This window comes from Prinia subflava, chromosome 5 (assembly GCF_021018805.1).
Source record: "Prinia subflava isolate CZ2003 ecotype Zambia chromosome 5, Cam_Psub_1.2, whole genome shotgun sequence".
NCBI lineage: Eukaryota > Metazoa > Chordata > Aves > Passeriformes > Cisticolidae > Prinia > Prinia subflava.
Window position 1 is genome coordinate 24122782 of NC_086251.1, and position 14372 is coordinate 24137153.

General features: G+C 47.5%; 1 protein-coding gene across 1 annotated transcript; it reads right to left on the bottom strand.

Annotated features, from left to right (window-relative positions):
• Positions 1–1645: 1645 nt before the first annotated feature.
• Positions 1646–13702, bottom strand: LOC134551166 (transmembrane protein 178B-like). Its single transcript, XM_063398419.1, has 4 exons — positions 12903–13702; positions 5832–5945; positions 4441–4578; positions 1646–3318 (listed from the first exon to the last, which is right to left on the bottom strand). Exons 1-4 carry the CDS (start codon positions 13282–13284, stop codon positions 3074–3076), a joined length of 879 nt encoding a protein of 292 aa, XP_063254489.1. The 5' UTR covers positions 13285–13702; the 3' UTR covers positions 1646–3073.
• Between the last annotated feature and the right edge of the window lie 670 nt (positions 13703–14372).

A 14372-nucleotide genomic window follows, 5' to 3' on the forward strand; every position in this document is an offset into this window, starting at 1 on the left:
GAGAGCAGTGTCACAGTGGATGTAACCTTTTAAATGGTCTTTCAACGTGAAAAGCGGAATTAAAAGGTAACTTTTCCATCGTTCGTGGCTAGAGGGAAGAGAAACGGACCTGCAGACACGGGAGGTACTGACCGAGAGGTCTCTGGAGCCCGCGGGGGGCGGCTGCCGCAGCAGCTGCGGGCCCTTCAGCAGATTGTAACTTTTTAAACGAATTTCTAATAAATTACCATGTGGGTAACGATTTTGTGGCTACAACATCTTCCCCTAAGGCCGCTGCCCACAAAAACTGCCCCAACTCGTCCCACCTTTCGATAGAAAAGGCATTTTGTACATCTGCTCTCACGTTGTTTTCTACACCATAGCAAAAAAAGTTCGCAGTTTCCTTTTATCCTGTTTTATTCCGTTTTGGCAATTTAAGTGCCCACACACGTATTATCGCTTTTTCGTCAGCTGACATTCGTGCTCTAAGATTTCCCGTATTTTACCCCTTTTTTAAACTCACACTCTGCGTTACCCCGCGGCCCCGGGTGCGCTCCGCGGATCCTCCGCTGCCTCCCCGCGCCCCCCCCCCTCGGTCTCAGTGGGCGCAAGGCATTTTTCGGTCCATGTTCACTCCCCCCTAGGCGGTGCCTTCCCGGGAGCTCTGTTTGTTTCTGTGTTTGTGTCTGTGTTTGTGTCTGTGCGCTCCCGCTCGGGTCCCGCTCCTCCGGCCTGTTCTTGTCTTTGCGTATTTCGTGCCGTCCGCTGTAGCCGGAGCCTTTCGCTGCTTCGTGTATTCGCTGCTTGAATCTCGCCTCGCTGCAGGCTGCTCGTTCCCGACTTGGTGTATTCCGGCTCTCGAGTCCCGTCTCTGCTGGGCCCGCCTCCTTTTCCGCGGCAGGCTCGGCTGTCGCCTCCCTCGATCGCGTCGGGTCAGATATTGTAATAAGTTAGCCGAGATTCCATTTTCTTCATGCGGGAAAAGCCAATTCTTTATTCCCATCACTTATTTTATACAGTTTTCACACACCTCGTGTGCAACACCTATCGGCTGGTAGTTTTCTTACTACTTCATTTTCTGGTCAGAAGATGATTTGTGTGTACGAGCTAAGATTCAGGTTGTTTACATTTTTCCTTTATGGGTTCTCATGGCACAGATCTTATTGTTTACACAGATGCACTTATTTTTCAACCCAAGAACAGGTTGTTGTATTAACAAACCTTTCATACCAAGATTGTTTTCACATGGCAACTTGCAAATTGCTTCACTACACTTAAAAGAGATGACAGGCTAGCTATTAATTTAATGGAGCAGGCCTGATTTTATGAGGCCTTTCTTTTATAAGTCTTCTACCTGTCACATCACTCTGACACTTCCTCATGAGGCCCAAGAGGCTATAGTGCAGTAGGGGTACCGTGACACTGATGACCTGCACCTCAAACAGCAGCCTGGTTCTTGCCTGCACAGCCAGTGAACAGCCTGCAGCCCTGTTAGAGGCTGAAACTTCGGAACGCTCATTTTGCAAGGCTGAACACCATTCACATGAGTGATGTTTTAACTTTGACACTTGAACTTTTGAAGCTTTAACACTGTTGCTGGTATGGGTATGTGAGCTCTCTGGGGAATCGGTCGGGTCATTAGTCATAAAGAATTCGAGGTTTCATCCACTGAGCAAGTCTTTCAGTACTTTTAATGCCAGTTGAGAATTACAACTTCCATTTAAAAATTACACTTTTCATAAATACACTGACTTTAGCATTAAGTATCTTACATGCCACTGTATTGTATTTTAAATACAATGTAAACATCTCCAAATGCTGGCCATCTCATCTTTACCTGTGCAGTTTTTGGACGCTTGGGAGAGGGGCGAGGATGTGGGAAGGAAAAAATAATAGATGGATGAAAGAAAAATGCACTCCAGAGTACTTTGGCTGATGTTCCTGAGTTAGCCCTAGTACTTGTGCTGGTACCAAGGTCCTTAGTGCTCATTTTGGAGAGGGATCTTGTTCCAGCAGAACACGCGTGTCCTGGACACGCTGCGCTCAGGGTGTTCTGACATTGGAAGGGCTGAGTGGAGAACTGAGCAGAAGCCACACGTTCCTGAGGAAAATAACTGTGGTTCCTTTGGACACTAATATTAGAGGGGGCTGTACATCTGCTATTTTAGCAGTACTGTTATTTGAGCTCAGGGAGAATTACTCATCTCCTTTCACAGAACAGGAGCTGCACCCACAAGTTAGTTCAGAAGTGAAAGTTGATCCTGGCAGCTCAAACTATGACGTATTTTGAAAAATGTACCTCTGGTGGAAATAGTAAAAAGCTGCATGTTGTATACATCTCCCCATTAAAAGAAGGGTATGCTAGTTAGCCAAATGAGTAACCTTCACTGTGTAAGAAGCTGAGAAAAACTTTCCTCTGCTTTCCCAGAGTGCGTAAGAGTTTTCTTGGAGTCTTGCTGCTCAGTTACAGCTAGCTCCTTTTGGAAACAGTTTGAGTAGTGATTAAATAGCTGAATCCACAGCATGGAATAGCACAGGTTTTTGAATTAAATATTTAAATAAATTAATACTAAGAATGGGCTAATTCTTTGGCCTAAACCTCGGCTTAGATCAAGGTTCTTTTGGGAAAGGATGGCCTTAGCCAACACTAGACATGCCTGTTGCAAAAGTGTTCAAGCCAACTTCACTTAGCTCCTTGCCCTAAATTGGGTCTGAATTACACAGACCTGCAGCAATAGAGTTGGTGCGTAAACATCCCTTACAACTGGACAATAACAGGACCATGGAGGTACAGTTCAAAAAACAGCACAAAAAAAGACACAACCTTGGACTTAATCCCTTGTAAACAGAAGAAAAACAAATCGAAAGAACTGTCCCCCTTAAACCATCAATGATCAAGTTGCCAATAATTCAAACCTGGAGTTACTTGCAATGTCCGTGTCTGCGACTGGAGGCTGTAGCAGTGTCCCGTGGGCTGGCGTTTCACCAGCTCGGGCGCTGCTCTCCACACGCTGACATGCCACCTCTTCCCGGTGTTAACCCACAGCTCTGCCCAGGCTGCGCTTTCCAGAGTCTCTCCTCGCTCCCTGCGGGGTCACACGGCCCCGTTTTCTTGTCTGGGTTTTTGTACGGATGCCCGGGAGGTGTTGAGTGACGGGGCCAATGTGCAGAGGAACCCAGCCAGCAGGGTGAGGCCCAGGCCCCCCCAGGCACAGAACATGGACCAGCCATAGCCATGACTGATGTCCTCTGGCAGCCCATAGACGTAGCGAGGGTAGCGGGACAACTCAAAATTGATCCCAGCTACGCACGTGCAGAGTGAGATGATACAGCAAGTACCTGCAGGACAAAAGCAAGAGGGTTCTACACTGCCCTCAGACAGGTTAATTATGCTCTGTTTCTCCCCCTCAGGATTTTCAAAGTCATGAATTTTCAAAATCAAGGAATTACCCTTGGGTTTTTTTCTGCAATCCTACCAGCCACTCTCTGTATAAGGCAGAGAAAAAAAAAAGGCAAAACACGTAGGACTAGATGATACCTCACTTCACGAATAACCTTAGCACCTTTCATTGCAATTTTGAACTCAGTCATAGTTTATCATGTTTTGATTGTCCTGAGACTATTTCCAGTGTTTAATGTCATCAGGTTCCAGACAGCACTTGGGCAGTTTCTCCTATGAACAGTAATTGGCTCACTGAATCCCAGGGCTGCAAAGTGCAGCACTTTTTGGTTTCCACTAGGAACACCCACACTTCTGCCAGCTATACCCTGGGCCCACAAAGCATGCCCAGGTTTTTGTCATCTGCAACACATTTACTGAACACATATATAGAGGAGAAAAAAGCCTAAGAAGACACAAGGCACTCTAGTATCTCTAATATACACTAGTACACCAGACTCCAGGTCTACACTGTCCATTTTCAAGTTGAACAATCAAAGTTCAGAAAAACCTTTGGTCATACAGAAAGTCTGCCTCCCACCCAGGACAAACACCCTGGCAAGCACTGTGCTCACATCCTTATCACCGGGCCAGCATCCTCCCAGGCTTGGCTGGTTTGGACTTCATCATTACATGAAGATCTAAGCATCTCTGAGTACCAGAAAGGAGCTCTACATTAACTTATGTTATTATTCCTAGGGAAAACTGGGCTGAGCTGTCTGACAGGAGCCACAGGCTGCACACTTGGAGCCAGCCAGAGGGCTGTGCTTATTGTGCACACGGTCCCTGTGGCTACACACCAGCTCTCTAGAGCAGAAGGCTCCTACACACACATTGGGGTCTGCTGAGAAACATGCAATACCCATGCAGGCACAGGCCCTGCCCAGAGCTGGAAGTGATCACTGCACCGTGCTGACAGTTTGATGCTTCATGTGCTTGCTGTGGGCTGACATTACTTTTACTGCTACAAAGCAGCAATACTGAATCTGGTGACCTGAGGAGCAATAGCGAATGGCTCTCACCTCCCATTAGGAAGAGCAGCCCAGCCACATACTGCATGAGCTCCTGCTGTTTGCAGCAGCCCAGCACACCAATGATCCACCCAAACAGGATGATGGAGACTGCCATGCCAATGAAGCCAGCTGTCATCCTCCGCAGATCTGAAGGAAAAGGACAAAAGCAGGACAAAAGACATGAAGGTGGCAGTACCTAGAGAGAAGAGCCAGGGCAGAGTCCAGACAGATGTGGATTTACTGGTTCCAAAGTTTATACTTCAACCATGGATTTCTCCTCCTGTAGCTTCTTTGAGATAGATAGTTTGCCCACACTGCAACTAAAGGAATCCATCTACAATGGCTCCACTGTGCAGCTGGAGAGCATTTCTGTCCCAATCCAGAGAAGTACCAGCCAAATACTCCCCAGCATGGGACAGAAGGGGTGCACCACAAACTCATGTTAGGGTGGGGTGGTGGTTTTTCTGGTTTGGGGTTTTTGTGGGTTTTGTGGGTTTTTTTGTGGCATCTTTTTTTTTTTGTCAGAGTTTGTTGGGGGAGAAAATTTTCTGCTGAAAATAGAAACGAAAGAAGCAAGAGGGGACACTGGAGAGGACTAAAGGATTAGCGCATGGGAGACACATAGTGTGAACTGAAAAGAGGAATGGTGAGAGGACAGAAGCAGACAGCAGATCAATACAGTATTATGGGAACAACTCCAGTAACAAGCTCTAAAAAAACCAGCTTGGTTACCAGTGACAGTGACATGAACAGCACTTTGTTATCCATAGTAAAACTGCTGTTCTTGTGTCCTCCTAATTCAGTCTGAAATGAAGATTTCCTTGGTGCTGACTCTCACATGACAGGGACTATGTTGAGTTATGGGAGCAATAGAAAAAAAAAACAGAGAGAAGCGGGAACAGAAAAAAATTGATTAAATCATTCTCAGTCACAGGCTACAAGTCAGTTATCTGTGTGGGAAGGACTTGAGCATGAGGCAGCCTGCAGGCCAGGTGCTGGTGCAAAGACAAACTGAGATGTTCCCTAAAAGGATTGGTCACCAGGGGGTTGCATTAGGTCACTGGTGTGCACACAGAAAATTGCAACAGGATCTACACAGTGATGCAGCACCTTTGCTGTAAGCCAGCTAGGAACTGTCTGTGCCCAGATCCAGAATATGATTACACCTTGCAATCCACTACACATGTCTGTATTCCTGAATTCCCGGCTTTAAGCCCCTCCAAATCTCATGTCCCCCTCCAATCATACAGTTGGCCGCCTGCATTTCCTCACTACTCAGTCTGTATCTGTGCCTAGAGCCCAGTGCCGTGCTTAGATGAGGGGTTTCCGAGCCCTCAGCTGGCACTGCTGTAAGGCCTTTAGTGACCCAGCACTCCTCTGCCCCACTCTGGGCTACTTACGGAGCGCGTGCCACTCGTCCTGCCGGATGGTGTTGGTGATGTTGATGGGTAAGTTGCGAGGCAGAGAGCTGGAGGTGTAGTGGTACTTCACAGCAGTGCAGCGCTGAATGACTCCTGCAAAGAGACAGCAGTGTGAAACAGCGTGAAACCCCTCTGCCTTGCACTTGCTGCTCAGTGGCCTGGCAGAGCTCACACAGGGAAAGCTTTAGTTCAGTAATGGCAAATGTAACCAAAAAAGAGCTGTTTACTTCAAAGGCTTTGGGATCAGAAGGGGAGGGAACCTACAAAGAAACACTGGAAAAGCAGGAGCCAGGTGCTCTCTCCAAGAAGCAACAGCTGAAGTTAAACAGTAATGGCAGTCAGGAAAAACATCTCTAAAAGCTTTCTAGAGTAACCGCTACGATCTTTTTGGGATGTCTAAGGAGACAAGAACATGGCCAAGTACCAACAGGACCACTTCATCTCTAAGATGACAGAATTGAAACACTTTGAAAATTTTGAATGAATGCTGGAAAATGAACTGCATAGGAGAACCTTTTGAATTCACTCCAGTAGTCATTGGCTCTTTGCTTTACTTTCAATGAACAGTAGTACCTAGGTAGGCTTGTTTCCATTATAGCTTAACGAAAAGTATACCGCAGACGTAAATGTTAACTTACAAGCACGCTCTTCTTGAAAGGCATTTTTAATTTAGAAAATGGGGGAGAAAAACCATGGATGGTGGAGTAGAAGAGAGCAACCAGAAAGGTAAAAGAGCTAAATAGTACAAAAAGTTCCTCTTAAACAATGGCTACAGGGTCATTACGGCTATTTGAATGTTGGAACAGAAGAACCATTCAAAAACAATCAACTAGCCAGTGAGCTAATTAAGCTGGTGAACAATCACTACTAGGGAGCTGCAGATTCAGTGATCAGCTTCGCAAAAGACACTGGAAAACCCAGGAGAAGAACTGAGTTTTGTGTGGCTCTCACAGCAATGAGAAGCATAATTTTGTTCTCTAACATTGTTCACTGAGACTGTACTGACCTGGTTTCTGCAAGGACCTGCAGAGAGGAAGCCCCCATTTCACAAGATCAGAAGCTGCACATCAGAGGCCCAGGCAATTCCAGGCCAGGGAAGGAAAGGTGAGCTGAATTTCCTCCCATTTCAAGCAGGCTCCCATTCTCAGTTGTGCTTCCCAGCACCCCTTCCCTCGCTGTGGCTCCAGCTGCTTCCCCAGCACCACCGAGCACTTCCAGCTGCACAATACACAGAGGTGCTGCCCTCCCCCTGCAGCCAGTGGCCCTCTCCTGCTGAGCAGTGCTCCCTCCCTGCACTTACCTCGGGACAAGGCTGTGGAGCCACCTGAGCCAAGGACCAGCAGGACAACCCAGTGCCAGAGGCTGCCAGTTCATTTGCAAAGGCTGCAGACACTGGAGTTAAGAACTTGGGCGATACACAACACATCACAGTATCTAATCAGATTTCACCTGTAACTGCTGACTGAACTCAATTTCAATATGGACACCATTTGCATGTGTTGTTAGCAATATGTATATAGAACAAACAAATGATATCAGATGCACTGCATTCATTAAAAGTATGATCTGTGCACTTACATTTCCTGATCATAAAAGTAGTACACATGAAGCAGCATTTTAAACAAGAGCGAGGATTACTATTTTTATAGCTCATTAAAGAAAAAGCAAAGACTAGAGATGTACATCCCTTATGATCAAAGCTATGGGCTTCTCAGCTCAGAAAAATATTTGCTCTTTTTAATTCCAAGAGTTTAACATGTAAATTAAACTGAAACCTTTCCACCTTCTTATACAAAACTGGTTATTCAGAAATTTTTTGACATCAATTCATTTTACCTCTGGTTTAAAAACTGTACTCCTAATCTTTTCTTCCGCAGATTTCAAAGTGCTAATTTTGTACAGGTAGCACATACAATAATCTTAAAACTGCAAGTTTGCAAAAAAAAAAAAAAAATGATCAGGAGTGCACAGACTTCAGGGCTTTTGCTCAGCGCTGACCTCTAATCCATAGGCTTGGTAGCAGCCTTTGATTACACCAGCACAAGCCATTTTTCCAACAAGACTCCATTTTCCCAAGATCACAGGCTGGACCCACTCTGATGTGAGCCACTACAGGCAAAACATGGGAGGCCTCTCTCTGGAGATCTGCTCGAAAAGCTGAAATAGGCAGGCAAGAGAGTCAGGGAATCAGGGAAGCAGTGAGTGTGAGCTCTCAGCTGAGTACCTAAGGCACTTTCTCCATTCTCAGTTGTGCTTCCCACCATCCCTTCCCTCGCTGTGGCTCCAGCTGCTTCCCCAGCACCACCGAGCACTTCCAGCTGCACAATACACAGAGGTGCTGCCCTGCCCCTGCAGCCAGTGGCCCTCTCCTGCTGAGCAGTGCTCCCTCCTGGCACTTACCTCAAGACAAGGCTGTGGAGGACAGAACAAGGAAATTTTAGCATGCACCCCAGCAACCTTCAGTACCTGGATTTTGCATTTGCCATCACTAGTCTGTGTTGCCCATTTTTTGAGTGAATCTCTAGGTCTCACTTGCAGAGATGCCGTGCACTCAAATATGGCCAGGTACTCTACAGGACTGCATTTAAAGTCCTATAACACCTTGTTTTCTAAGTACTCAAGAAAAAACGTAAAACTCAAAATCAGGTTTGCAGTCCCAAAGTTATCGTTCAGTAAAAGGTGTTTGAAAGGTACTCCAGTAATTCCTTGGACCTGGGCCTTACATACCTGAAATTGCAGTCTACAAAATAGGGACAGCATCCTGCCCTCCATTTCAGAAACCTGCTAGCAAAGTAATTTCCCTTTTGTTTACAACACACTCAGACAAGCACCATAAGAAAGCCTGCCACAGTTAAAACCTTTGCCTTCAGGCAAGGGCTTGAATAGAAGGGAATCATGTGGTGAACAACAGGTGAGTGTTGTCTGTTTTGGCACACAAGTACATGGGAATACAGGACAGAAGGAGGCAGGTGCACAGGTCATTAGCTTACCATAAAGCACACATCCAAGAAAAAGGTTAGATGGATCCCTGATCCCAGCATTTTGAAGGCTTTAATAGAACACTGTGAGAGTCACACTGTATGTACAATTTTCTTGATTAAAAAATAAACATGAACTGCAATGAACTGCATCCAGCAGTGTCAGATCGACACTTTCATGGCCCAGCTACATCCCCGTGCCTTCTCACAGCCAACATTGTTTCTAACACCTTGTGCTCAACATGTTTTTTTTACCCCTCAGGACTGCAGCTGCAGGCAGACTCCCCTTGGAACTCACATAGCCCTTGGCAGTGTACATGTGAGTGTCTCTGGATGAGTCCTTTCTCCTGATTGAACACGAAGGATGGGAAAGGTCAGAGGATGCTTGCTAGACGAGCCAGATACCCAGGCAGAGCACAGGCCCCTTGTTCCTAAGCTGCCAGAAACATGGAAACACCAACCCTGCTGTGATACATTCAGTCTGTAATCCTGGGTCAGCACACCCTGACTTTCAGTTTAGCTTTTGTCTCCAACTTTGAGACATATGGGTTTTCTTTACACAATGTGCTAGAAGTTTATCAAGAAACAGAGAGGTTCATTTTCAATTTGCTATGTGGCCTAGCATCAGAGCAGTTTGACTCTCACACAGCTGGGAGAGACCCCCTCCTGCCCATGAGCAGCCACAGCCAGTTAACAACTAAACACCATGTGAGGCCTGGCCCTCCCCTCCCTCATGCCCCACGACCAAGTGGCCATTGAAGCTTCCTGACATCCTCCTACCATTTCTGCCCAGGATTGTGAGGAGCATCACAGCCATGTCTTCACTCAGTCCACATCGTCACCCAAAGGGCCACCAGATCAAATAAATCAACCTTCCTTTAAAATACCACAAGAACTCTTTCAGAGCACACCAACAGATCATACTTACCAAGGGTCATGACCAAACAGATCAAGTTTATTAAACATGCCACTATAATAGATCCTCTACAGACCTCACAGGTAATCCTTCCAGCTTATAAAATAACTCTTCCAGCTTATCATCAGTCAGAAAGAGTGGGAAGTACAGACACCAGGACTGAGCAGTTTCTCTCAAGGGCCTCACTACGGCCCCAAACTGTTGTGTTCCTCTGCTCAGGCATACAGTGGTTCTCCTCACTTTCCCAGCTACACTGTGGTACCAGGAAGTCTTTTCAGTATGTATGAGATGTATCACCCCAGAGACTTTTCAGAGCAAGTCTGAAAAGCAATAAAATCCCTGGTTTATCAAAATTGATGAACCTTTTATTTGTTAATTCCTTCAGTTTAGGGACGTTAAAGTGCAGGTTGTTCAATGAGCCCACCAAGTTATCCAAAGCAGCCTTTGGATCTTTCCCAAATCATCATTTTCTACTGTCACCATTTTGTACGCAACACTTTTTTACTCTACTAATAGGTAGAGAAGACCCCTAAACAAGACATAATAAATCCCTGCACTACTGCTCTGCTCTTACTACTTAAGAGCAGTCCCTGCAGATGGTTTTTGTTGTAGCATCAGTTACTGAATGTGGAATCCACATAGCACAGGCTCTACAACATGACGTGCAGGGCTCATGTTCTTACACTCAGAGAACCTCTCATACCTGCACAGAGATCCTCTCAGTTTCCTCAACAAATGGTTCAGTCCTTTGGCTTCTATCTCTTACTGATTGCTGATCTCCATTTTCCCCATGTGGTTTTTACATTATTTCTTCTTTGGCCTTTTAATTGTATTTTTTAAATGAAACTCTGTATTTTTTCACAGTTCCAAAATAGTGTATTTTGCATTTTAAGAAAAATCTCACATATCATTTCCATCTTACATTTAAACATTTCCCACCTCTCCATTTTGCACTACATTTTCTGACTTGTTTTTTCCTTTAAAATATATGAAGTGAATATATTTTGCTTTTTTTAATATCCTAGATATATAAATGGATGCTTGTATATGCATCATTAGCTACAATGCTCAAGTATGCAAGTTTCCATGAAACTGCTTTGTATTAATAGCAGCAGATAAATACAGGACTAGAAATTCATGGAATTATCTATATGGGTAAGTGTATTTATGGATTTAAGTAATTTATTCAGAATTCAGGAGAGATGCAGAAAGGAAAAAAATTTTACTCCAGAGAGACCAGAAAAAAATGGAGACTATAAATCCAAACCAAAATTACCACAGAACTGTGAGAAAAAATAAAATTTACTCCTCTGTCACTAAAAGACCATAAAATATGTAGATTAAGGAATACTAGGAATAAAGAAAGGCATCACACATCACCAAAGAGCCAGCTGAAAACTTAGGGCAAATTGAGGAGGAAGTAGGACTTTCAGCGGTGCACAGTAGTGATCTTCAGGTCACACCAGGTGAAAAAATACCTGCTTTCCTTTTCATAGGCCCCAGATCTGGTATCATGCTTGAGAGAACAGCTCAGATGCAGCCACACCTGAGCATCAGTCAGAAAAGGCTGCTTAATCACAGTTGTCAGAGAAAAGACAGACAGTGGGAATGAGGAAAGGCTGCTAGTAAAGCAGGTCAGGAGAAGGGATGATAGAGTCATATCTATTTAAAGATCTGATTCTACAAGAACTGTTATTAATAATTTCCCTCTATAAGATGACATATAAATCTTTACAGTAGCAACTGCAGACCTAAAAGGCAAAGAATATAAGGGGAGAGGGGCTTTTTTGTAGGAAAGGCAAGGTCTTTTATTAGAACAGGTGGGGAAAAAAGGGAAATAAAGTAGACAGTAAGCATTTTGGATTTAGAGTTTCCAGTTTTACACATCAAACACTGAGGAAGACCATTCACCACCTGTAATGCCCTGCATGTAGAATGCAGACTCAAGCCTCTCTGTGTGACTTGTAGTGTTGGGAAAATACCTCAGAAAGAGAAGTATTGAAGACCAAACTAGTATTCTTCCCACCCCTTCCCCCATCTTAGCTAATCTCAGTGGGAGCTGAAAGCATTTGGCTTGATGTGAATGAAAAAAATAGATAAATATTTTACATGACAGCCACAATTAATAGAAAGAAATTAATGAACTTTTCCTTTTAGCGAAAGGAGTTCAGCATGGAAATAAAAATGAAATCATGTAAAATGTATCCTAGGAGAATAAATAGAGGAAGAAGCTAAGCACACAGCACTAGAGTTTTGAGAAGTAAGAGTCACTGCTGTGCATTGGAAAGAAGGGACAAAGACGAGCTGAGATTCACAGTGCCAGTCTATCCAGCCTCTGCTGAGCAGGACTGGCGTCACAGTTGGAAGCCAAGCTGAAGAACTGCTCTTGCTTTCTTAAGATAGCATTTCCATTTTGTGCCTCAATGGAAGCACTTTTCCCAACTCCTACTCTCTCTGTGCTAATATGTACCTGCCAGAACGCTAAGTCTTGTTACTTATCATTAACCATACATAACCCATTGACTTCATGGGTCAGCCCACTATGTTATTTGTACCATCAAATGCAGGACTTTTGTTTATACTTTATGGCCTGCTTGGCTTTGTACCATGTGCCACAATAGTAGAAGATCCATAGCTTTCTCTCCTGTCACCCCGGGGGCCCTGACTGACATCTGCCACCATGAACGCCTGGCAATCTACCGCAGCAATGAGAACTCCCTCACGCTAGAATGGGAACAACAGGTCCCTTTCACCTTGCTGCAAAAACCACAGTGCTATAAACAACACCGCACGTTTCTCAGCACTCGATTAGAAGAAAGTGTCGGGGCTGGGAGGACGCCCACAGAGAGTCAGGCCCTGCACCGGGCCCCCGAAGGGGCTCTCTGAGGACGCGGTCCCACCCAGCGCTGCAGCATTTTTAGCCGAGAGGGAGGCGCACAAGACCCCGGGATGGGGTCAGGGCCGCGCTCGCCGCTTCCCGCACGCCAGGGACACCGGGAGCCACGGCTCCGCGGGGCTCCATCCGCGCCCGCCCGCCGGCCCGGTCTCGTCCCGGCAGCGGCAGCCGCCGCCCCACCCGCAGCCGCGGCGGGGCCGCGCCGGCACCGCGCTCAGCACCACGGACAGCGGCGGGGCCGCCGCCCCCCGCCCCCGCACCTTTCCGGATGAGCTCCTCGCTGTCCGGCTCGTAGCCCGCGCGGTGGCAGCGCCTCCAGAGCCCCGAGACGGTGGAGTTGAAGCGGCGGCCGCAGTGCGAGTCCAGCGCGGCGGAAGCGGCGGCGGCCGGGGCGGGGGCCGGGGGGCGCCCGGGCAGGAGCGCCCGCGGGGGTCGGGCGCGGAGCGGCAGGTGCGAGCTGGGCGCCGACATGGAGCCGGGCGGGTCGCTGCGCTTGTGGCCGAAGCCGCGGCAGCGCTCGCGGTGCCGCCGCGCGTCCGTCTCGTACCAGGAGTCGGTGCCGATGGCCACGGCCAGGAGGGCGAGGGCGGCGGCGGCCAGGAGCAGCCCGGTGCCGCTCAGCGCCTGAGCCGCGGCCGCCATCTTACCGCGCCGGGGGCGGCAGGGGCGGGCGCTTCCCTGCAGCCCGGCTGGGGCCGCCGCCCGCGGCACCGCCCCCGGAAGGGACACGGGGCCCGCGCCCCCCGCGCCGGGCCCGGCCCCGCTCCGCGGCAGCCCCGGGCACGGCCTCGGGGGGTCCTGAACGGCGCCCGGCTCCTGCTCCGCGGACCGAGGGCCCCTCTCTTGGCGGAGCCCGTGTCAGGGCGGTGCGGGGGTGGCCGTGGGCAGCTACCGGCGGATGGGTGACCGGAGGAAGGGGTGAGCGGACCCGCCGAGCCTTTCCGCGGCCTCCTGGGCCTGGCAGTCGCCCGTCCCGCTGGCTTGCCCCGGGCAGAAAGGCAGAGATCAGCCCTGCTCAGGCCGCGGGAGCCAGCAGTTTTTCAAATGTAGATTAAATACAAACACCACCCGCAACATCATTTGTTAGCATTTGGATTATGACTTCTCCTCCACCCTTCATTATCAGTTAATGGAAAACAAGGCCTGAAAAAGCTGAAAAATTTCCATCTATTTTATGCAATGAGAAGGCGATTAAATCCAAGCCATTAGTTAAATGCGGCATTTATAGGGGCACAAAATCCCTTCTGATCCCGCTTGCTGTATAGGACTTGTTCCTCCAGCTGCAGCGCTATCAGTCAGTCCCCAAAGCCAGTTGTTAGGGCATTGTCTCATCAGTTCTGGCCTCCAGATTAAATGATCTAGTGATATGCCCAAACTACTGCTTTAATGTTATTTTCCACAATGTCCAATTTTGAAATCCTTAGTTTTGGGGTTTTTTGTTAAAAGTAGTTTTAATTGGTTCCCAGGAGCTCAACTGTAGGAGATTCCAGTTCTTTCCCCCCACCACCGCCTCCCCCGTGTCACTTCTTGGTCTCTCGGCCACACTGAGCACAAGCTAAACACCCTCCCCAGCACTTCTCCCAGCAACCCTGCCCAGAACAGAGCACTGCTTATCTCCCCTGAGCACTCTGCCTGGTGGAAACATGCAGCAGCCACAGCTACAGCTTGTTCTAACCACATTTCTGCATGATCCTCTTCCGCAGTTTGCTGGACAGATGGGATTACCATCC